Here is a 26,104-nt window from a genome sequence, read left to right as displayed (position 1 = left end):
CTCCAAATTTATGTCCCACCTCTAAATAATTTCACTGCACCCGCTAAAAGTACTCTTGATCGTTTTGCCAAGTCTGTAGTTTCCACAGAAAACAATGTCCCCTTAATAGTGTTTGATTTAGTAGGTTTCCTGGAATTCCTAACACAATGTGGTGCCAAAAGTGACAGCCATAGGGTAGTTCCCCTGTCAGACTAGCAAGAACTATCCGGCTCTTCTGCCTTTTTTTTTATTAGAGGCCTGGGGCAGTTGCTATGCTGATCAATTGCTCTTGATCAGTTATTCTGATTGCAAGGCTTGGATTGTTTAGGGTGGACTATATTTCTTTTTTGGAAGATCCCTGCTTTGTGCAGTTCTGTGTAGATTATAGTGTATGTTCTGTGAGTTTGAAATGAGTATATATTGTTTTGGTCTAGTCATATGGCTCATCCTTAAAAGAGATGAGCAAAACTGGAGCATGCTCAAGTCCGATTGTGCAGCATTTGAATACTGGTTGTATGCAGCCCTAGGGGGTCCTGGAAAACATGGATACAGCCTATAGTTAGGACCTAATTCTTCCGTCTAGTCAGTATCAGAGGTGGCACTCCCTAAAATGCCAGACTCTTTACTAACCAGTAAAACTTTGCCAATGCATACCATAGCCGCTATGGTATTGGGTTTTTCCACCAAGAACAGAAGCCCCTCCAAGCCCTTCCCCTGGTCCCCTATGCAATTTCAGAACCCCCCATACTTGACTATATTGTTATTGGTGATTTTGATAAAATTTTGATAATTTTTGGCATTACAACTTTTTCTAGAAACCAGGTCAACTCAGTGCAGAGACAGTCGGGTTGCGGAGAGGTTACCAATCCTATGTGCGCCGGGGATATTATTATTCTCATACTTGACATATAACGCTTCCACAGGCGTGCATAGCCGTGTGTGTGGTATTTCTGATTTAATTTCTGTTTCCGTCTAAAGGTCTAGCAGTGTATGGTGATGCTAAGCATAATTATACCCTGCACCCTGCTCCTTTTCATGGCAGATTAAAATATTTACACAAATATGCGCTGCAACTTTGACTACCTCCGCTTAAAGGTACGAAAGGAGAAAATCTTTTATCTGGCAGCGGCTTATGAATTCCTGATGTGGAAGCAGAGCCCGGTAAACCTTCCTGAACGCTCCTGATAACAGACCACAGCCGCCGCCTCACAATGTGTAATTATTTCTCGTACAAATGCTACAAGTGGATTTATAGCTCTCAATTAATGGATCCAGTTTTAGAAATCCCTTTCCCCTTTCAAAATAATCACATACTTAAAGTTAAAAAAAATAAAAAAAATTTCACCCTCAGCAGGTTTTAGTACCTGTGAATGACCAAAGCTGTTCCTTTTCATTCCAGATATTTCCTTTACATAGCATGAACTTAAAGGGGTACTCCAGCCATCAATAGTTATCACCTATCCATATGAGTCAGCTTGTTCTGTGTAGAGTTTAGAGGAGGAGGGAGCATGCTCAGAGTAATATGACAAAATGGAGATGTGGAACCACTGGTTCGCCAATGTTAGCGTTAGATTAGGACTAAACCAGGGAGCAAAGTCAAAGATATTCCACATTCTTCACCCTTAACCCCTACAAGGGGTGTGCAATTTATGAAAGTAATAACTAATTGCAAATAGATCTCTCTAAGGAACAGCTGACGTGTTGCAAAATCACCAAGTCATAGTACCGAGGTGCTGGCCAAAACCAAAACGGTGTATTAGGTAGGTAGGCTGAGGTCGGCAATAGGGGTGAGCAAATCAGTTAGTTTAGAATAGAGTTTGGTCTTAGAGGTGAGTTAAACTGGAGCATGCTCGAGTCCGAACGATGCTTTGGAATTTGAATACTGGTGGCTGAAAAAGTTGTGTGCAGTCCTAGGACTGCATGGAAAACATGGTTACAGTCAAAGGCCATAGGTTATGGACTGTATCCATGTTTTCCTGGACTCCCTAGGACTGTATCCAACTTCATCAGCCACCAGGATTCAAATGCCAAGCGATTTGACTCGCGCTTTGTCCTGAGTTTCCCAAAAGTGTGCCACGAAAGGTATGTAGAAGAGCGGAGACATATGGCAGAAGTCCTTAACCCTTTAATGTATCCCTTACATTCCTTGGCTGGAATGTATAAGATGCCGACAAGCTTCTATGTTTCTAATAAAACACCTTTGAAGTGTACAGGAACCAAATGGGCCTATTATTCAGGCAGGAGAAGCCTCAGGTGCCTGGATAGTGGAGGTCAGGGTCCATTGGTGTTCTCTGGCTCTTACATAAGCCTGGAACTAGAACATGCACGTGACCTATGAAGAGGGTGGCAATATGTGACAGGATGTGGTAACAGGGAGCAGAATGGTGGCAAATGGGCCAGCTGAGTTGGTGAACTGTTAAGCTCCAATTACATGGGCCGATGTTGAGGAGAAAGCAAGCGCCGACCTGTCAGATGAGCGCTCGCTTGCTTTCCGTTCCCCACACTATTACACGCACAGACAGCAAGTGGGTAAGAGTGTGTGTGGGGGGGGGCATGGGGAGCTGTGGGAGGGACGATCTTTAGTTTGTCCAGGGAGCCCATAGGAGATATTGGCGATCAGCTTTTATTGCACAGAGCGATGGCCAGCAGCGTTATCTGTCAAAAATCTGTCAACATGTTGAAAGACAAGGATAAGCCAACATTGCGCGCTTCGGCTGATTGTTGCCTTTTAACAGTAGCTATTACACCAGCCGGTTATCGGCCATAACTCACGATAATTGGCTGAGTACGGCCGATAATCACTTGGTGTAATAGGGCCTTTACACTCAGTCACCATTCCACACAACTTTTGACCATAATGCACTGGTGGGGACAGAGAAAATTCTATCAATGGTGACCATCTATGTAGGTTAAACTGTACTGATCTAACTGATCATGTGACAGTTGTATCCCCCATACTATTCTATGGGACATCAAGTGTGCTCATCCACTTCTTTCCAACATGAACGACCTGCTATAGATATACATATTCAGTACAAAAAGCCCCTCTTTCCAGTCCTTCTCTCATTGACAACCAGAATGCAGCTTACCAGAGCGGGGGCCATTAGTCTCTATGGGCCCCATGGCAGCTGACCATGGAATGCCTGAGACTCACTATGAATCTATGGAAGACATGATGGCCTTGTCAGTCAGATTTTCCACAACTGTATGTAGGTGTATTGTACAAAGGGGCCCGATCTCATTCAGTAGATTTGACATTTCTGGCTCTGCTTTGTCAGTGATGCGGTTTTCAATGACCGTAGTCATTGCCATGCTGTAATATATTCTGCCGTACAATGTGAAGTGCTGCACTCGGGCTCTTGGAGTCGGCCGTGTCTCTTCCTGACAGATGAATTGTTACCCGACTGCAATCACCGTGAGGCGGGGTGTGGATTTTCTGCTGCACACTTCATACAGAGAATGATGACGACCGCGAAATATCTCTCCCCAATGCTGACTTTCTCCATCATACAAGAAGTGGCTGGGGATTTCTTCTCATTTCTCTCAAACCAAACAATAGCCACATATAAATAATATGCATAGTACCGCCATAATACCACTGATAGCTATAGAGCCTGATATACTGTAAATGATAGCCACAGTACCCCCATAATAAAGATAACTACAGTACCTCCATAATACCATTGATAGCTATAGAGCCTAATACAAATATTAGCCACTGTACCCTATAATACCATTGATAGCTATAGAGCCTAATACAAATATTAGCCACTGTACCCCATAATACCATTGATAGCTATAGCCTAATACAAATATTAGCCACTGTACCCCATAATACCATTGATAGCTATAGAGCGTGATATAATACCAATGATAGCCATGATGCTCTATAGTATAGCAATGGTGCTCCATACCAATTATAGCCATGGTGCTCCATACCAATGATAACCATAGTGCCCCTATACCAATGATAGCCTTAGTGCCCAATAACAATTATAGCCATGCTGCTCCATACCAATGATAGCCATAGTGCTCCATACTAATGATAGCCATGGTGCTCCATACCAATGATAGCCATAGTGCCCCATACAATGATAGCCATAGTGCCCCATACCAATGATAGCCATAGTGCCCAATAACAATTATACCTATGCTGCTCCATACCAATGATAGCCATGGTGCCTCCATAATACCATTGATAGCTATAGAGCCTAATACAAATAATAGCCACTGTACCCCATATTACCATTGATAGCTATAAAGCCTAATACAAATATTAGCCACTGTACCCCATAATACCATTGATAGCTATAGAGCCTGATATAATACCAATGATAGCCATGGTGCTCCATACCAATGATAGCAATGGTGCTCCATACCAATTATAGCCATGGTGCTCCATACCAATGATAACTATAGTGCCCCATACCAATGATAGCCATAGTGCCCAATAACAATTATAGCCATGCTGCTCCATACCAATGATAGCCATAGTGCCCCATACAATGATAGCCATAGTGTCCCATACCAATGATAGCCATAGTGCCCAATAACAATTATACCTTTGCTGCTCCATACCAATGATAGCCATGGTGCCCTATACAATGATAGCCATAGTGCCCCATACCAATGATAGCCATAGTGCTCCATACCAATGATAGCCATGGTGCTCCATACCAATCATAGCCATGGTGCTTCATACCAATGATAGCTACGGTGCTCCATACCAATGATAGCCATAGTGCCCCATACCAATGATAGACATGGTACTCCATGCCAAAGATAGACATAGCGCCCCATACCAATGATAACCATAGTGCCCCATACAATGATAGCCATAGTGCTCCATACCAATGATAGCCATAGTGCCCCATACCAATGATAGCCATAGTGTCCCATACCAATGATAGTCACAGTGCCCCATAGAATGATAGTCACAGTGCCCCATAGAATGATAGCCATAGCGCTTCATAGCAATGATAGCCATAGCGCCCCATACCAATGAGAGCTACGGTGCTCCATACCAATGATAGCCATAGTGCCCCATACCAATGAGAGCTACGGTGCTCCATACCAATGATAGCCATAGTGCCCCATACCAATGAGAGCTACGGTGCTCCATACCAATGGTAGCCATAGTGCCCCATACTAACATGGACAGAGGTGGCAGTAGAGAGCACTTTACCTTCCCAGTATTTCACCTTACTCCCAGCGATCCATGTCGAGGTAGCTCCATTATTCCATTATTGTTCAACTGATTGGTGGGGATCGGCTGAGACCAACCCAATGAACAAAAGTTCTGTTCACACTGGCTTATGCTTATACTGTAGCCATAACAGTTTACATGAAAGAACAGTATACAAAGCCTTAGTGAATTAGAACAAGATCAAATTGGCTGCAAAATTTTACATGTCCTTCTACCAATGTCCGACACACCAAATGAATTGTGAAAATTAAAAAAAAAGTCAACAAAGTACTCTCTCCAGTGAATAAAGAGTTAAAGCTTCCCCATAAACGGAGAAGGTTTATGACTAGTAAACTTTTCCTACTGACCTCAGTAAAGACATGTATACGGCTCTCTATCTATATAATAGCTGATATAAACACTTTCCTACCAAAAATAAAACACTGTGAAAGATTTACACCGGGCGCAGTAAGCGCAGGGACCTTCTCCACTCGTTCTTCTTCTTTTAGGGCCGGCGCTGAGTGTTCTTCCCCCATAGATGTTGGGTGTTTTTGCGGTAGAAGGAATGGGAGAAATTGACAGTACATATTTCTCTGTAATGGTTCATGTAGGTATAAAAAGTAAAAGTAATAGGAGGTTATATGTGTCATCGTTTAAAGGCAGTGTAACGACAAATAACTGTGTTTGATCGAGAGGAGAGAGACGTGGTTGCTCCCGTGAGTCACTATTAGTACGTTACATGTAGAAGTGTTAGGGCAGGACGCACACACAGCCTCACAATCCACAGCTTGCTTAGTGAGAAGTTGAGAAATTAGATTGTGACATGTCTATAAAGGTCATGTACAGATGTAGCAGAGCTGAGGCTGTTATGATTGGGATGAAGTCATTGTGTTATGTTGAATTACATAGGACTGTTTGTAAACCCACTCAGCACTGGGATATATAGGGCAACATATTAATGATCATAAGGGTTTGTCACCTAAGTGTGCTTGTTTACCCCTTTCCATCTGAATTCGCAGCTTACACTGCTGTTTCCTGCTCTATAATGTCCTCCATGCTGATGCTACTTCTGAGAGTGTGTAATGGAGATTTAGGTCAGGCTCTACCCACAAGCTCAGAAACAACTTAAAATTAGAGAAGGAGACTGCAGAGGAGAAAACTGGTGAAAAATACCATATACAAATTATGTGACAGCTTAAAGTGACTCCTTACCCACAATCTGCCCCCCCCCCCCCAATCACTTGTACCTTCGGATAGCTGCTTTTAATCCAAGATCTTTCCTGGGGTCCATTCGGCAGGTGATGCCGTTATTGTCCTAAAAAACAACTTTTGAACTGGCAGCCCTGTGTCAAACGGCAGTGGCCTACAGAATCTGTGCCCTAACTTTGCACCACCCCTCCGTCCCTCCTCCCCACCCTCTTCATCATTAGGAATGCTCCAGGCAGATTTTCTACTATTCCTCAGCTGTGTGAATACTGAACATGGGCTGGATCGTTAAGGACCTGTGCAATGTTCAGCATGGAGAAAATGTTCTAGGGGCATTCCTAATGATGAAGAGGGCGGGGAGGAGGGACGGAGTGGTGGTGCAAAGTTAGGGCACAGATTCTGTAAGCCCCGGCCGTTTGACACAGGGCTGCCAGTTTAAAAGTTGTTTTTTAGGACAATAACTGCATCACCTGCTGAACGGACCCCAGGAAAGATCTTGGATTAAAAGCAGCTATCCGAAGGTACAAGTGGTTTGGGGGGGGGGGGGGGGGGACAGATTGTAGGTACAGAGTAGCTTTAACCAGAAAACTTCCCTGTAAGTGTATGTAAACATTAACTTTGCTAATTTTATTTTCTTCTTCACCTTTTCCCAATTTTCACAAAACATTAATTAAAACATCAAATGACTTGGAGTCTGTGTCGGATTTATGGATTTGATGTGTATTCAGGAGGATTTAGTAGTAATTGACCAAATATTTACTAGTGTCCTGGCCTGGTACTAAGATAGAGCGGCCAGAGATTGTTCTCAGTCGACAGGGCTTGGCAGGATCTCGGAAGGATCATTATGCAGCTGCCCTTCATTATTGAGCTTGGTGTAGACCTTCTACGGACTTGGAGAGAGCCACGACGCCCAATTGTTTCTGAAAGATTAATTACTTTACCATCTGTCACTCATCTATTACCTATCTATCTGTCAAATCTATCTATCTATCTCCTATCTACCTATCTACCTATCTATCTATCTATCTCCTATCTATCTATCTATCTATCTCCTATCTATTATCTATCTATCTATCTCCTATCTATCTATCTATCTATCTATCTATCTATCTATCTATCTATCTATCTATCTCCTATCTATCTATCTATCTATCTATCTATCTATCTATCTATCTATCTATCTCCTATCTATCTATCTATCTATCTATCTATCTATCTCCTATCTATCTATCTATCTATCTATCTATCTATCTATCTCCTATCTACCTATCTATCTATCTCATATCTTATATCTCCTCTTCACTATTTACAATATAACCTTGTCACTTACAGTATAAGGCCATGTTCACATGTTGTATGAGACCGGCCGTTCCGTGACCCGGCTGGGTCCCGGAACGGCTGGTCTCTGAAAAGACCACCCATGAATCTGTTGGCGCTATACAAATAAATATTATTATTATTATTATTGTTATTATTATCCCGGACAGTACTGTAGTACTGGCCAGATGATCTTTCCTGCCACAGTGTTCTGATGCGGGTGCATCTATGCGCGCCCGCATCAGCGAGCGCCCGCATCAGAACTCCCCACAGCACACTATAGAGCGTGCGGCCGGAGCCGGAGCCATAGTGTGCACTGCCAGGGTTTTCTGCGGCCGCTATTCAATGAATAGTTTCAGTTTTCTACGGCGCCGCTAGGGTATAGGTGTTTACACTCCGGCCGGGCTTCCCTCAGCCCGCAGCACTACGAAAGTACCGCAGAAATCATTTCTGCGGAACTTACGTAGTGTGAACACAGCCTAAGGCCGGGGTCACACTACGTATGACACCGGCCATTCTGAGACCCGGCCGTTTTACAAAATGGCCAGTTTCAGTCAAGTCAGTCATTCAAATGCAACGTATCTTTTGCATTAATCACGGCCATTGTTACAAATTGCAACAATGGTTGTGATTTATGTAAAAGATATGTTGTGTGAACATAGCCGAACAATCCACAGGGACCACCCTATTACTGATGAACTAAACCCCCTTCTCATTGTTCTGTACAAATACATTATATTTTGTATGTCTTTATATGCATATTGCCATATGTTGCATATTACTTAGCAGACATCCACTGTTCTCCAGGCGAGCGGAAATTTTTCCTTAAAATATCATTAAAGCATAATACTAAGGAAACATATGTCCATAATAAAAGCCATAAAACAAATAAAATACATCTAAAAGAAAAGCATCAATGCAAAAACATGGCAATCCACAGCCGAGGCGTCATTAGTGAACGCATTTACATTTACCGCAATTCTCATCATTTATATTTTATGGTAAATTTACAAAACAAATTTGCCCATTAAGTGAGAAATGTGATATAAAGAACAAGAAAGGTCATCAATATGATTTCTAGAGAGAAAGAAAACAGAAAAAAAAAGGAAGAAGCAAAATTCCCTTAATTGTCATTCTGCATAGTCAGAGAAAACAGGGATCCGTCCATATTTAGTCTCCATACCAGGGGTGTGGCTTATATTTCCTGTATTGGGCGTCAGTTGCTAAGCAGCTGAAGCTCCGCCCTCTCTCCCTAATTATTGTTTCACAAGCACTAGCATTGGAGGGGGGGGGGGGGGGGTGCAGGTAGATTACATGGTGTACTATTTCTGAATTCCCCCTAATCAACTTTAGGGGAAACCAACAGCAGCACCATAAAGCACCGTATGAGGCTATATAAAATACCTAAAGGGGAGATTTATCAAACATGGTGTAAAGTGAAACTGGCTCAGTTGCCCCTAGCAACCAATCAGATGCCACTTTTCATTCCTCACAGAAACTTTGGAAAATGAAAGGTGGAATCTGATTGGTTGCTAGAGGCAACTGACGCAGTTTTACTTTACAGCATGTTTGATAAATCTCACTCATGGGGTAAAGTGAAACTGACTCAGTTGCCCCTAGCAACCAATCAGATTTCACCTTTCATTTTCCAAAGAATCTGTGAGGAATGAAAAGTGGAATCTGATTGGTTGCTAGGGGCAACTGAGTCAGTGTCTAAACCTGAAAGAGTATCAGCTGATTGATCAAGGTTTGAATGGAAGGATTCCTATCTATTATCTGATAATACCCCAATAGGACATTTAGGGTGCCTTTACATACACCGGATCGGCAGCAGATTTCACGCTGCGGATTCACAGCGAAATCCGCTGCGGATCCAGTGTCAGTTTATCCCTATGAGAATACATACTCGCAGCGGGATGTCAATGTAAGGCCATGTTCACACAATGTATATTTTCGTAAAAGTACAGCCGTTGTTGCCAATTGCCAACACATAGTATACACGCCGTCCAGGATCCCTAGCGGCGCTGCAAGAAACTGACATGTCCGTTTTCCGCAGCCGATATTCATTGAATAGCGGCCACAGAAAACCTGTCAGTGCAAACAATGGAGCGAGCAGGCTCTGACCGCATGCTCCATTGTGTGCTGTGGGGAGTTCTGATGCAGCGCTAAAGATCATCTGTCCGGTACTGCAGCGTGTGAACATAGCCTAAGTATGTATGTAAGTAAACCTCACGGTGGCCGGAGCATACATCACCTCCTCCCCACTCCAGCTTGCTTCGGGGGATCTCGACTGGACATCCCGCTCAGCCAATCAGTGGCTGTGGCGAGGCAACGCACTGATTGGCTGAACTGGACGAGCAGACGCCGGGAACCCTCGAAGCAAGCCAGAGTGGGGAGGAGGTGATGTATGCTCTGGCCGCTGGGGGGTTAACTTACATGGCGCCTGTCTAGACATTTGCATTGACATTGCTGATACAGACATTGCATAATTATACTGACCAGGAGCCTTTTTCCCCCTCCCGTCATCACTTCCTTTGCAAACTATCTACGGCAGACAGAGATTTTCTGTTGTATATTCCGGCCTCACGGGGGGTCCGCCTCACGCTGCGATTCAACTTTTCAAGCTTATTTTCAATTGTGTTTTCAATCTGGGTTTTCCGCTAAACTGGCGCGTTTCTGTGCACTGATGGATTTATCTGGGTGGCTGGAACGTGGCCGGTGCTTAAGCTTCCTCCGTATCCAACTGCTAGGAAAATTATAAATCTGAAGGAAGAAAAGAGACCCGTGGAGAAGGCGGCGGAGCATTAACTAGAGCACGGAATCTACCTCCGGGTTACACATAACCTCTGGATTGGGAAAAAGTAATTATCGGGTAATTAATAAGCGATGACCTGTAACGGGAATATACATTTATTACATGTACAAAGATGGATGACATGTAAGGTGTTACCCTTTATATAATAAATGCTCTGTATCTAATCTGCCATATCTAAGCCTATCATGTGTGATACTGACTGCAGAGCTGAGTTACCTAAGCCCATCATGTGCGATATGGGCTGCTGCCCCTTTTAGGAAAAATAAATTTTACAAATCAACTGGCGCCAGAAAGTTTTACAGATTTGTAAATTACAGCTATTTAAAAATCTCCAGTCTTACAGTACTTATCAGCTGCCGTACGTCCTGCATGAAGTGGTGTTCTATTTCCAGTCTGACATAGTGCTCTCTGCTGCCACCTCTGTCCATATCAGGAACTGTCCCCTTTAGGTTTTTATATGGAATTTAGACAAAGATTTTCTTACGCAAAACATCTCAAATTTTGCTTATGTAAATGTGTATATACCCCTAGGCCTTGTATACATTTTGCCAGGAGTGTTACTTAAAATATTTTCTAGCTACTAATTCTTCTCTAGGGGCAGACAGTGTATAGACAGTGTGGCAGGGTGTGTGTGCATTATGGCAGCTGAAATGAATAGGAGTTAACTGACAGAATAGTGTCCATGGAATATAATAGTCTCCGGGCAGAGACTGAAAACAGCCTCCTATACCACAAACCACGGAGCTGCATAATCTAATGTATAGTGCATATAGAGCAGGAGGAGGGGCTAAAGCTTTGGCTACACAGGCATGATGGGAGATGTAGTTCGACAAAAGCTGGAAGGCCAAGGTTCCCTACCCCTGCTATAGAGAATGTGATAACTGTGCTAACCCTGCCCTGTAATGATAAGATTAACCCCGTCCATTGATGATTCTGTCTAGTGAAAAGATGGCTCTGCTTATTCTGTCCCAGACTACTTATTAATGCTAACAATTGAGTTGCAGTGAACAGGAAATTTCAGCCTGCCTGCTCCAGTACACGATAGGAAAACTGTCAAAACTTTGCAGGACTGATGTGCCGCTATTAGAGTTGGGGGAAAAAAAATTCAAAATTAAATTTTTTTAATGTAAATTGCGCACTAAAACAGCTAAACAATTGTGCAGTTTTGGTGCACTGCTTACCTGTCTGTGCTCCCCCATTGTCCTCTTCTGTGTCCCCGTACCTCCAGCCGCTCAGCCAATTACTGACTGAGACAGGACAGCACCCTGACCAGTGATTGGCTGAAAGGTCTGTCACCCCCCAGATAAGAGTGACAGACAGCTTAGCCAGTTACTGGCTTGGACACTGTCAGTAATTGGGCAGAAGTGGGCAGAATCCATGGGGACACAGAAGAGGACACTGGGGGAGTGCAGACAGGTAAGCATATCAATTTATTTATTTTTATTTTTTTACAAAACTTTAAAACGAAGCATGCAAAAGTTCACTGCGCCAGCGAAGGAAGTTTTTTTTTTTTGCAAACTTCGCACCGAATCCAGCTTCGCTCATCCCTAGCTGATATATATCAAAGCCGGTCGTGCGTAAAGCTGTACTAGGAAAATGTGTAACATTAAATTAGCAGCATACTAATATGTCCCCTGATCTTCAGCTATTAGTTATGAAAAGGGAAAAAAAAAGAGAAAGTTATTAGCTCTGAATTATTTCACAGGATTAATATTCATTGCTGTATTTACGTATTAGAGCCCATACCATTCTAATCGTAGGCAACAATGTCACACTTCACGAAACCTTCATATTTTATTTAGAGATTTTTCACCATTTCTATACTATTAGATAAGATAATAAAGGAATTTTACCTTATTTTAAAGGGATTATGCAGGATTAGAAAGAGGCAAAGCTACTTTCTTGCTAAAACAGCATCACCCCTGTCCTCAGTTTGTGTGTGGTATTGCAGTTCAGCTTCATTCACTTCAATGGAACTGCGCTGCAAAACCCCACACCCAAACTGAGGACAGGAGAGGTGCTGTATCTATAGGAAAGCGGACATGCTTTTCTAAGCCTGGACAACCCCTTTATAACTTAGTATGCATACCTGTACAGTGAGTCAGACCTATATATGATGGCTTCCACACCTAGATGGGGGAGGGGAATGTGGCTGGTCGGTACCTTATTTACCATGATCAGGAAGGGGAAGGGGTCAGCAGCCATATCCTCACCAGCTAGTTTTCTAAATACAAAGAAGGACCGCCCACTGGACTCCTTAACCCAGGAGATGAGGGAAATAGAGATGAGTAAACCTCAAACACTCTCAGGCCTTAGGTTGTATCCATGTTTTCCAGGCATCCATAGGGCTGCATCCAATTTATTCGACCACCAGTAATAAAATATAGAAGATTAAGATTCAGATGAAGCCGAGCATACTCAAGGTTCTCTTATCACCATTAATAAATTACTGCAATGCAGAAGAGGAAAAAGAGCTGCATCTCACACCTATGGCTGACACTAGTGCCTTTCGGCTGCATAAAAAACATCAGAAGTCTGTATGTAAATTGATCAAGCCACACTGCCCCATGTACCAACGTGCAGGTATCTGATACACATGGGTCCCTACACAAGTCCACACTGTGCCGGTCAGTGACCACCACCCCCGCAGGCGTACACAAGCAGGGAAGGGAGGCCATGGGACGGCCCCGTGACCCTCATGTCACAGGACCAGACCCAAAAAAGCCACACCAGAACCCGGCCAGCACCACTGGCGGAGAAGGTTGCCCCCAAACAGCACAAGTCTGGATAAGGTATTGCGCTAACCATTGCTACTGCAGATAGAATGGGACAGACAGGAGGGATTAAAACCATGTGCACTCAGGTGTCTCCTGCTGATTGCGGTCATGTGGGTCTTACCGGTGAACTTGTTCTGTGTTGGATCTGCTATAGATTGGACTTGGACTGCATCTTCAATGTGACAGGTTTCCATTACAAATTCTTTACATCATGTAATCTCTTCTCTGTAGTCTCCGTTATTAACATTAAGCACAGTTCACAACAGCAAATATACTGTGTACAGTGGTTGAATATGTAGAACAGTAATTGTCAGTACTCCCCTAATAAATTACATCAAAGTAGCCCCCGGTCAGCGATCATATGCTGAGCTGCATTAAAAATAGAGTATTAGGAGTGAGATAGTACCCATTGGAGATAGGACATGATACATGTACGACAGGTTGAGTACCTAGAATGTAAAGTATATAAGACAAATAGAAAGCCCTGTATCCTGAGAACTAACCGTAAACCAGCAGAAAATTAAATTAGACAGAATGTAATGTGGGATAAGTTATGTATGGGTTTGGGGATAACATTTGGAGACATAACATGTACCCCCCAGGACACAGTACATGTACCAGGCACTGAGAACCTAAAAGGTAAAGTATAGAGAGTATAGAGGACAGAAAAGGTCCTACCTCTCGTGCTCTCCGGCGCTCCACTTCCACCCTCTGTATGGATAACTTCCACAGATGAGAGCAAGTCGGGAGCAAGTTGCGGGCCATGACCAATTGCAGCTTGATGTTCTCGATGTCACCACAACATTGCATGCGGACATGGTTTTGTCTGCCGGCACCACACTCCCCCAGCCCTCTCCTATGCGGAAGTTATCAGCACAGACGGGCAGAGTGGAGTGACGGAGAGCAGAAGAGGTAGGACCTTTTCTACTCTCCTCAAGTACGATAAGTGATGTAAAGGCTTAAAGCGTTTTTCCCAACAAAGTCATTCCATATCCTAATGATAGGGGATATCTACCTAAATAGTAGGTGGCAAATTGTTGGTGCCCCTTCATGATCTGGAGAACAGGGACCAGAATCTCAAATTAATTGGTGTCCGTGTGCCCCCTCCACTCTATTTTTTTCTGGCACGTGCGGGAACTTATCCGCAATGAAACTAGAAATTGTTCCTGAATTTCTCATCAGACCTTGTTTTTTTTCATCAAGTAACAAAAATGGACTTAGAATTGGAATATAGAATGAATTAGTTGCTACTTGGCATGGATCTCACATTCCTCTTAGCAGAAGGATCTTTCACGAAGCTCCATAAAATGACAGACAGCCTCCTACCAAATGTCTCTTGGCACCGGTATAATGGTGTCCCATCCCCCATGTGACTCCTTGGCGTGAAGTCTACTGTATTTTAGATTCTCACTTAATGGTTAAATAAGAAAATGAGTGAATCTGAAATTAACATTCGTTTAACTTTTCCTGGAGGAATATATTAGCAGCTTCCCTGGGATCGGAGAAGAGGTGATAAATGATAGTCTCTACAAGACAAGAAAAGAGTCGGAAGTTTCTCCTCTGACGCTCTAGGTTGAAGTAAGGATTTATATCCTAGGACATTGGAGGTAGAGGTGAGCGCCTGGAGAAATAGCCCCCTACACATCCATCCTACTATTAACCCCCTAAAGACCAGTCTATTTTGGGCAGCGATAACTTTTTTATTTGCAACAGCGATAACTCTTTTATTTGCCATTGATGTAGCTTTAAGGACATATAATATATATATATATATATATATGACTAATTTGTATACATTTGGTGGGGTGGGGGGTGGTAAAACACAGCAGAATATATGATAAAACCGGCCAATATATAACCTCAAGGGCTACTCCAACGGGATAAGAAAGAACACTGTCTCCTTTGATATAAGTCACTCACCCTTAAAGTGTTCTTGTCATTAAAAAACTTATGACATGTCACATAGACATGTTTAGCATTTTGATTTGTCAGGGTCTCAGTACTAAGACAACCTCCGATCATCAGAACGAACCTGGAGAAGTACAAGGTAATGCGTTTCACCTTCTGGCTCCCGGCTATCCCCACTAAGCTTCACTAGATGGCCTCATTCTAAGTCTGTTCAACTGTTACTGCCAGGTAAGCTATTGAGTAGAGATGAGCGCAACCTGCATGAGTCTGATCATTTACAATTGAACAAGTTGGATGAAACTCTAAGGAGTCCCATAAAATATGCATACAGCCACAGGCCATAGGCTGTATCCGTGTTTTACCAGGCTGCATCTAACTTCTTCAGCCACCGCTAATCAAATGCTGAATAATCAGACTCGAGCATGTTCCAGTTGCGCTCATCTCTATTATAGCTATGACTCTGACAGATGTTTCTTGCAGACTTGTGGCCTAGGAAGACCCCCCCACAAACATCAAACATCTGAAATGTCTTGGTCGGCATCTGTGAGGTTAAACCTATATGGAATGGATACTTTAAAGAGGTTCTCCACTTTGGACAATCTTCACTGGATCTAGAGGAAACCTAGCAGTAAGGGTATATGCACACAGAGTAATTCTTGTAAAAAACTCTGTGCAGAATCTGCCGCTCACTTCCCCGCACTCGCACTTGAAGTTCCGCCCGTCAATTCTTTGGGCAGACAGAGGAATCCGCCTGACCGTAGAATGGAGTCTATGGAGCCGGCGGAGAGGGAAACTGGAGTGCGCAGAGATGAGCGGCTGAGTTGAATTTTCCTGTAGAACCACCAAGTGAAAAGCAAAAAGCATTACACAATGTCCATTTACACCAATCGCCTACAGGACAGGATAGGTTCTCCTCAGCAAGAGCCATAGGCTGTATGCAAGTTTCCCCCTAGGGCTGCATCCAGCTTCTTCAGCCACTGGTATTTAAATTCTGAATGATCGGACTCGAGTTGGGCTCATCTCTATCACTGATCAGCACCTGGACGTCACCAATCAAAACGTTTGACATGCATCTATGACATGTTAAATTCTTAAATGACCGTAACACTTACTTAAAGGAGTATTCATCAAGACCACAAGGGTTGTAGTTTCAGAGCACAGGTTGAAGACCAGTGACCAAGAAGGTATACTAGTATCAGGCCCATACAACAACCTCAACAAGACGGAATCTCATCTAGCTGAAAAACTAATAATAATAGTACTGTAATCTTTTACTACTAACTTACTGTATTGTACACATAACAAAAATGGAAGGTGTTGTCCATAGCTAGACGTAAGCAGATCAATTCAACAATTTCGCCAAACCACCAACCCATAGATGACAATGGGCCGATTGATCTGGCAATTATTCTCATTGATTTGCTGAAAGCAAAACTTAAAACAGATTGATTCAGTGTATCCTAACACCAGGTGGATCAATACATTGGCTCGTTCCATAGCAACCAATGCAATCACTGCTTCTACTCAAAAGATGCATTTTGTGAAATTCAATCCGTACATATTGGCAATGTTTCTGTTTCATCTGATACTTTATTCTCAAGGTCGTAACGCAGAAGGTTCACACCTACTTACCATTTTCAGTGTTTTCATGCTCTGTGTCAGTGAGGGTCAGGTTAGAGTTGGCTCTACTAGATAAGCAAGAGCTCCGCCCAGACTTGGTGTTTCTTGTCCAGAGTCTCACCGGTTGTCCTGGTGATAGGACGCAGTCAGCTTCATTGTCTGCATCATTTTCACCGGTCATAGAATAGCCGCAATGTGGCAGGCTAATATCAGTCCGGTATAGTGTTCCGTGAGGCGGGGTGACTTCACCAAGACCAAGCTCATGTAGAGTGAAACTTCCACCTATAAAAAGTAAAAGAAAGCTTGTTATTCCAATCTATTTTGTAATTATGGACATTAGCTAAGTACCCTAAGCACCCAGGGCTGTACAGCAATTCAAACTAAGTACCTTAAACAATATGAAGATTTATTCTGGACAACTCTGAATGTGTATAAATGTTTATAAAGGAAGCATTGAATAGTAAAAGCACATACAGGATACATACAGTTGTTTTTTTATTTCTTTTTTGTATAACTGTAATTTAGGGAGCACCAAACACCCTGTTTATAATCAAACTGACTTTACTACAACCTATGCCTTCCATTAAAATTACAGAGAAGAAGCTTGTACTGACAGAATCCACAGTGTTTGTGGGCTGTCATGTGGGTGTCCATACCTCACTGCAAGCGTAATGGTATTAGGGTTAGTAATGTAGTTAAAATCAATACACGGGCAAGATATGCATAAAATGTGTACGTTTCCCATGTTTGCACTGGGTACCTTCAGGTAATTTGGCCTCTACACTCCTAAAAGATACTAATAGATATGCTGGAGGAGAGAGGGCTGTACTATGGTACTCAAAACCGTCAGTAAAGGTGGATTTGGGAGTAATAAGAGATTCGAGAAAGGTCATGGCATGCTTTTATCAAGCTGGGTGACCAGAAGCCACAGCCCTATAGGATCTAAAATGGCTGACTATGAAAACTTCCTGTTCTCAGTTGAATATATGACTACTCTTTCCTACACTGTCCTTTAAAAAACGTTGCATAGGTCAATAGTACGAGCAAATATAAGTAACAATGTAAAATATCTTATCCAGTGGCATAGTAACCATGAAGGCAGACCATGCAACTGCTACAGGGCCCTGGTGGTAAGGGAGACTCGTGGACTGCCTTCATGGTATGCAACTGAAAGCACCCCTGATACCCCCCTCAGGAAAGCGGCCCACACTAGCACCCCCCACCCGGAACAGCACCTATCAACCACATTTTCCACCCTCCACCCCCACCCCTCCTCCGGGAAGCGGATAACAGCAACACTCGCTGCCTCCCCAAACACACATATACTCACCTGGCCCAGTGCACTGTACCTACATTCTCCCTGATCCCCTGCGCATGTACCTTTGCGTTTTTTTTTTACCAAGGTGCCCAAAGAATTTTAGCTACACCCCATATCTTATGAGACAAAAACACTTCTTTTTTCTGTAATTAAGCTTTGGGAGATCTGAAAATTACAGATCTAGAAATCTGCCATATACAGTATATGATGACCATGGACACATACAGGACACCTTATCCAGAAGTCACCAGAAAAGACAGGTACACTGTTAAGGATTGTTTACCTGGTGCTGTAACAGTACCTGGATCTATAGGTGACATAATACACTATAGTTTATCTAATTGGCTGAAAGATGTGCAGAAATAAAATTCCCATGTTTTTTCTGCTTTCGGTACAAGAAGTGATTTAATCTCTTTTCAGTAATATTGTACAAGAGAGTCTGTCACGGCGTGCTGATTTACATGCCTACCCTCGGATATAGTTGTTGGGTAAGCGACCTCTAAGTGCACAGCTAATCTGTTTACTTGATATGACAGCTCCCACGCTCACCAGCACACAACTTTGCGAGGTAAACAATTTACCGCTAACAAGTTCTCAGCAGCGGTTTACAAGGTCTCTATCATATTTGCTAAATGAGATCATGGAACCGAAACTAAATCGAGGATGGGATAAAAGGTAGGAAGGAAGAACCGGAGGAAGATTATCACGCCAAATGAAGAAGTAAAGTTATGAAACGTGTGGGGCGGATTGTCAATTCAGCACTGGATTGGGCCACTCCATGCTCCAGTGCTCAATCTTTGTCCTTCACTGCCGCAATGAGTAGAGTGACTGAGCAAATGACCCCCAGCTAACTAAAGCCAGCAAACCATTGGCATTGACCTGACCTGTTGTGACCCGGCTTCTCTGACTACTCTTTGGATTTTCTAGGTTACTTCATCCTGATTTTACCTGACTTTTGCTACTAAAGCCCTGCCTTGATTCACCACCGGCTGTTCCTGGATCGGCCTACCCCCAATCACATGACCTCTTCACGAGGTGAGAGCATCCAGAAGTAAGAATCATGAAGAAGATTCAGCAGCAAGGTGTTATCCAGTCCATATGTCTTTTATTGCATAAAACACAATGTAACTGTGGTGTCCCGCCACGGGTGTTTCTTATAAGGCACCTGTCAGGAACCGGTGACACCAGACATACAGAGACAGTGAGCCCTAAGCTCAGCCCTGCCCACTGACTCTACCTACTTGCCCCCTTAGGCTAAACCCTAGGGCAGCAACTGGGCGGCGGTCCCTGTACTGGCTAGGTGGGACAAAAAGACAAGACAGACAGACAAAACACAATGAGAATGGTCAGGAATCCGGGTCACAACGGTCTGGCAGCAAAGGTCCAAAATCAGGATCCAAAAGAGTAGTCAGAAAACAGGCAATAAGGTCAGGGGCAGGCGGCAAACAAGGGAGGTCAAAAATACTAAGCAGGAGTCAGGAGAAACCAGAACACAGAACACACAAGCAGGCAGAGACTAAGTCAATAACCGGCAAGGCACAGGCAGAAACAGAAATCTTAAATAGGACACCAGGAACCATGTCCAGAAAGTGATAGGAGGGACCAGCTGTCAATCACTGAGGCAAAGGCAGGTTAACTGTTACAAGACCAGAAGAAACTTAGCAGAACAGACACGGGTGGGGCAGGGAAAACAATTAGCATACCAGAAGGAATAAGACACAGTTCAGACAGGGCACAAACAAAGGCAAACAAAACAGAATAAATGAAAGATTATGGCCAAAATCGCAGTCTTTGGCGCAGAGGTCGAATCTTCGCAGCAGAGGGTGGCACTGATGCCTTTTCAGGTGCGATCATGACAGCACCTGTCGCAATAGCCTTTTTTACTCAAAAGTAAGGTGGTGCTGAAGGTATTTGTTGGTTTCGCCACCAGATGTCAGTATTTTGTATGTGAGCACATATATATGTTGAACAGCTGTAGTTGACACAGGGTTACTGTTTTCCTGTATTGTATGATCTTGTGGTCCAATGGAGATACTGTTTTCCCTTCTGCCTATCTCTATACTTCTCTCTTTGCACACTCTTCCCCAAGACTCACAAGGACTCTTACACATCCTGGTAGGAAGTAGTCACTTGGTGGGAGGAAGTGTACACACAGAAAAGGCATCCCTGCTGAAGTTAGCCAGGGCCTGGCTCTGCCAGGACCCCTGCCCAGGACAGTATGGTCTAGAGTGTAGTGAAGTAAAGACACACATGTATGCAGCACCCAGAGACTTTCACTTCTGACAGTATAACTATATACACTATGCAGTGCTAGATCCCTAAAGGAGGATAAGTTGGAGATCATCCCAACCCACGCCGTGAATGTCTCTAAACAGTGCAGGGCAGTATCCTAGGACAGAGGAACTGACAGGATAGAGCAAAGCAACCGTAACAAAGGTCTACGTACTCTATCACGCAGTGTGGTTGACACCGGATAATTTCAGACACTTAGCTACTCTCAGGTAACCAAGACTGGGGCTTGGACGGGTACCCCGACACTGCAGGGCAGAAGGTGGTCCAGCAACATCATAGTCGAAACACGGGCACAAGTATTTCTCTCAAATATTCTTCTTTTAAGTATTCTTTCTAAAGTTCCGGACCCTCATGACAAACTTCAATCCTCTTCTCTTCACCGCTCAACACTAAGTTACCCAAACACTGCTATTCTACCTCAGCACTTAAAGTATCTCCCAGCACAGATCCATTGAACACAAGTCTTTACCTAACAGAAGTTATCTATTGCTAAGCTATCCTGTATCCAAAGAGACTGTTAGTAAAGCTATTTTATTGATTTTACTGGGACATCAATTGCACCTGCACCAGCACCTATACACATTGGTTACATACTCCTTGGGTCATCTTCCCCTTTGTGTGGGTAGCGGTACCAACAGTTCGGGTGGGTCATCTCCCCACTCTGGACCACTGTGACAAGAGCCCAAGGGACCCATCACAGCCCGGCGGGTCACTAACCATTTAAGGGGATTACAACCAGCCCTAACATAAAAGCAGTTATACCACCTAACCTGTGTGCTGAATTACCACTGGCGTCACGACAGTACCATCACTGGCTGAGCTGTATCACAACCACCAGCATAAGATCATCTGGTGGTCCACCACATCACAACCAATGTGTTTGGGTACGCTTACCCCCTTAATCATGGTATCACAATACCATGATTAAAGCGAATGTACCAGTTCGAGCAGTGATTTTTTTGTTACTATCTGGTTGGCGCCAATGTGGAGATCCAGATGGCGCAGTCCACTTTCAAAACGCCACCCAGTTCCCCTGATTGGTACTGGTTTCTTTTGCACCGGCCCGCTCTATGAACTGGAGGGCTCGGCTCCAAAAGCGTATGATATTCTCATGGTAACGGGGAATCAAAACTGGCCGCATCACCGAGGGGATCGGGGGAACTGAGCAGCGTTTTGAAAAATGAACCCTGCCATAAGGATCTCTGTGCTGGTGCGACTTGGTAGTAAAAAAAAGGTGTACCTGAAACACGTTGCTTGTGACATGTGGATTGTTTTTATGCTATAAAAGAATTGGAGAATCAAGATGAGTGAACTTCAAACACATTCTAGTTTGTCTGAACCTGAAGTCTTAAAATTTGATTATTGGTGACTGAAAACATGGATACAGCCTATGGCCTATGGCCGTATCCATGTTTTCCAGGCATCTATAGGGCTGCATCCAACTTCTTCAGCCACCAGTAATCAAATGCAAAGAGTTTGGGTTCTGACGGACCTGAGCATACTCGAGGTTTGCTCATCTCTAATAAAACACACTCCTTTACTATGGACTATAAAAACTTAGACATTGTGCCCCCTGTGAGGGTCAAACAAGCACAAAAAGTTGAAAGAGGGGGCAGGCGAGGACTTACTTTGGCTTCAGTTCCCCCCGGTAGCCAATGACGTTTTCACAAAACTTAATTAAAAAACACACACAACAAAAACACAAAAATTCCCTCTAAGAACAAGTTTCTCGAGGCGAAGAGATCTGACGTGTGTTTGAAGTTTTCTCCAGCCTGGCAAACTTGGAACATCCAACTGGCTAAATCACTTTCTGCACTTCACACCTTTTTTAATTAACCGAGGCAGGTTGCATTTTGTGACAGGTCTGACAGGCAGAGAGACAGCTCTGACTTCAGCAGCCAAACTTGTAGTACAAAGCAGCTTGTGATAATTGCACCCAGACAAAACCCTCCTTGCTCTGACAAAACGTTGCGCTGCTCAACTTCAAATGTTCTGCTAAACTTTGAAAGATTAATCAAGTTGATTTACGGAGAACTGGTAATTTGCGCCCGGCTTTCAAGCGCCGATCTTTGGGATTTTTTTTTTATATAAATGGAGGTGACGGAGATAAACATGCTGAAGGATTGCAAAATAAATTCAACCAGATTTTTTTTTTCTTTCATTGTACGTTCGAGCTAATAAGCAGGGTCCCGAGGGGCCGACTTCACACAGGTTCTGTTTCCATCATGAAAGAGATGGGGGGTCAGTCTTGGGCCTCATACATATAACAGAGCCCCGTTCATGAGGTTATACAGAGGTACAATGACTCCGCACTACAGAGCCGTAGGTGGTCTGTGTACTGCCATATGGTGCTCTATTTTCTCATGTAGAAGTCAGGCAGCGTTATACCTCTGTAATACGGCATCTGATGGAGCAGGCCAATTTTTTTTACTCTGTATTAGGCACCTGGGAGTATAATAGAACTCTCAGGAGTCTATGAATACGCTAATATGGCCTAACTATGTCTCACATTCATAAGTATAAAAGTATAAAAATGTAAAATTGTGCAAAAGGTTTATATAAGATACAAGCATGTCTAATCTAATACCCTGGCTTAAAGGGATTATTCAGGATTAGAAAAAAAAAGTCGGCTTTCTTCCCTAGACAACATCTTGTCTCCAGTTTGGGTGTGGGGTTGCAATTAAAGTATTCCCATCATGACATATAAGGAATAAAAAAACAAAAAACAGCAAGTATGTAGTTAATGCTGGCTTTATGTATGTTGTCCATTTTTGATTGTTAAGTGGCTGTCACCTCCGAGAGGAAACCAGTGACACCAAGGGAGTGCGGACAGGTAAGGATAAAATGTTTGCAGTTTTATATGCACAGCAGCAATATATTAAACAGGCCGACCACCTAACTATATATTTGCTGTTTTTTTTATTTCTTTATTTCTTATATGTCATGACGAGAACATTTTAAAGCATACCTGTCATACCTGACAGAATTATAATGGAACTTCCAGCAATTGTGTCTACTGGAAGTTCCATGGGTTCCATTATAATTCCATCAATTGCAACATAAGCATTGAGAGCGGAGATGAAGGGACGGAGCGCACGCTGCTAAGCGCTTCTGCCTCTTTGTTCTAGCGATCGGTGGAGGTCTCAGAACCCGACTCCTCACTGATAGAAACTTCTGACATGTGGCTCTAACATGTCAGAAGTTTGTTCTAATGACAGGTACGCTTCAATTGCAAAACTAACCCAAACTGCAGACAAGATGCTGTCTATGTTTTTCTAATCCAGGATAACCCCTTTAAGCCATTGTATTAGATCAGACGTGCTTGTATTTTATATAAACCTTTTGCACAATTTCAAATTTTTATACTTTTATACTTATACATGCAAGATATAGTTAGATCATATTCATAGACTTCCAGATGCCTAATACAGAGAAAAAATTTGTCCTGCTCCATCAGACACCGTATTACAGAGGTAAAACGCTTGCCCCCCCCCTCGCTAGCCCCCCTCGACTGCAGTTTTCCAGTAAACGAGACACCAAGTGGCCGAATGTATAGCATTGTAATTCAAGTGGAAAACAGGCCTATATCTGTATCCATGTTTTCCAGGACTCCATATGGCGGCATCCAAATTCTCCAGTCACCAGAAGTCAAATGCCGAGCATTCGGGTTGAGAGATGTTGCCGAACCTGTACAGTTTGGCAAGTCCACTCAACACCACTTCTGATCAATCTTGTGGATTTTGAACAACCCTTTTTAAAGTATATGATGCCCCTACAGAGGTTAGCTTCGTGCATGTACCAAAGAGCTCCTCCAACCAAAGAACAGCACAGTCAGAGTCATGGGAAATAAACATGGTGGCGGATACAGAGGTGGCAGATGATGTCATCAGGAACCTGGAGAAGCAAGCAGATTTACACTGAGACCTTTAGTATGCTCTGGGAAATCTTAATAGGCCCAGTTCAGCTTTGCCAGTGACTAATGTCACCACGGAGGGCCGTTTCTCCCTCTAACCGGGGATCCTATGAATGTTTCAATTACAATGAAAACCTGCACAAAAGTCCCCCAGAGAACTTTTATCACCTCTCAAGAAATATATTATATTAGGAAATTACCTATCAAACACAAAGTTAAACAAATGTAATAAAAAAAAACAAAAACTCAACAAAAGGGAGATTATTTAGTGTAAAATACTTCTTTTACACATACACTACATAAAATAAAAAAAACTACAGTTATAAGGTCTCCGCTCTACCGTAATAACCTGAAAAATCAATTAACAGGTTAGTTAGCGTGAAATGCCAACAGCATAAAAATAACACGCCAAAAATAGCTTCATTCTATATTTGAACAAACTAGACAAATATATGAATAGCAGTATGTATGTATATATATATATATATATATATATATATATATATATATATATAGTCCAACACCTATGAAAAATAACAAAATTTCTTCTGCATGAAACAAAGACTCTCGCTCACTATTCCTGCAGCAGTGTCATCTGTTCCATCCCATCTCTGCCAAACAATCCCGTGATGCATCAGTGCAGCATTACATGGGCAGCGGGAGCCGATATCATCTCTACCTGCTAGGAGGTCAGTGTAGCAATGCTCAACTATGAAGGTCTCTAAATAGGATATGAGTCTATAAGTATACAGTCATGGAACAGTCCATGCAGCTTCATCATACAGGAGGTTCTGCTGGCTGACATGTTAAACCAGTTGGCAGCACAGAAACACATGACATTTCCAAGGGGATCATCATGAGATCACATGATCCAACTAAAGGAAAGGTTTGGTTACGGGAATTTTCATTACAAGCCGTAATACTAGCTGAATTATATATATCTGTTGCATAATTAGTAATAATAAAAAATCAATGAGCGTTTCTTTAAAGTGACCCTGTAACCAAAATCTGCCCCCCCTTCCCCCCAAAACCGGTTATACCGCTGCTTTTAATGCAAGATCTGTCATGGGGTCCGTTGAGCAGTTGATGTAGTTATTGTTCTAAAAATACAGCTTTTAAACTTGCAACCAGGGATGGCTACAGGTTTTTGCAGGCCCTTGGGCGACAGAGCCTCAGTGGGCCCTTCATCCATCCATACACCATGCACAATCATTTAAGACACCACTAACATACATAAACACACATCACTGATACAGACATTGACTGACAGACTCACACGCTGACTGACACACACATTAATGCTCTTTCTCTGTCTTCTGATGTTCAGCCCCCTCACCCTACACTACAGTGAGCGGGCTGAACATTAGAGCACCAGGCCCCTCTCCCTCTCTGGGACCCTAGAGGTGCTGTGGGCCCCGACACTTGCCCAGGTAAGCCTGGTGCTAACGCCGGCCCTGCTTGCAACCCTGTTTCAAAATAGCGTGGCCTAGAGTGTCTATGACCTAACCTTGCACAGCCTCTCTGTCCCTCCTCCTTGCCATCTTCACCAATAGGAATGCCACTGGGCAGGATTTCTCCTAATCATCACTTGTCTGAACACTGCACAGGTGCCTTGACGATCCAGCACATGTGCAGTGTTCAGACAAGTGGTGATTAGGAGAAATCCTGCCTGAGGCATTCCTAATGATAAGGAAGGTGGGGAGGAGGGATGGAGGGGCGTCGCAAACCTAGGGCACAGACATTCTAGGCCACACCTATTTGACACAGGGCTGCA

At 43.3% G+C, this 26,104-nt stretch overlaps 1 protein-coding gene across 9 annotated transcripts in view; it reads right to left on the bottom strand.

Moving 5' to 3' along the window:
• TENM4 (teneurin transmembrane protein 4) overlaps nucleotides 1–26,104 on the bottom strand; it is an 890,102-nt gene that overhangs the window by 375,776 nt on the left and 488,222 nt on the right. For all 9 annotated transcript variants that reach the window (XM_069969727.1, XM_069969733.1, XM_069969734.1 and 6 more), the window contains one exon: nucleotides 16,820–17,089. In XM_069969727.1, coding sequence (XP_069825828.1) covers nucleotides 16,820–17,089 — 270 coding nt within the window. The remainder of the gene's footprint in view (nucleotides 1–16,819; nucleotides 17,090–26,104) is intronic.

Source organism: Dendropsophus ebraccatus, chromosome 5, assembly GCF_027789765.1.
Source record: "Dendropsophus ebraccatus isolate aDenEbr1 chromosome 5, aDenEbr1.pat, whole genome shotgun sequence".
Lineage (NCBI taxonomy): Eukaryota > Metazoa > Chordata > Amphibia > Anura > Hylidae > Dendropsophus > Dendropsophus ebraccatus.
Note: the sequence above shows the minus strand (reverse complement) of the source record. Positions and strands in the feature narration are given on the sequence as shown.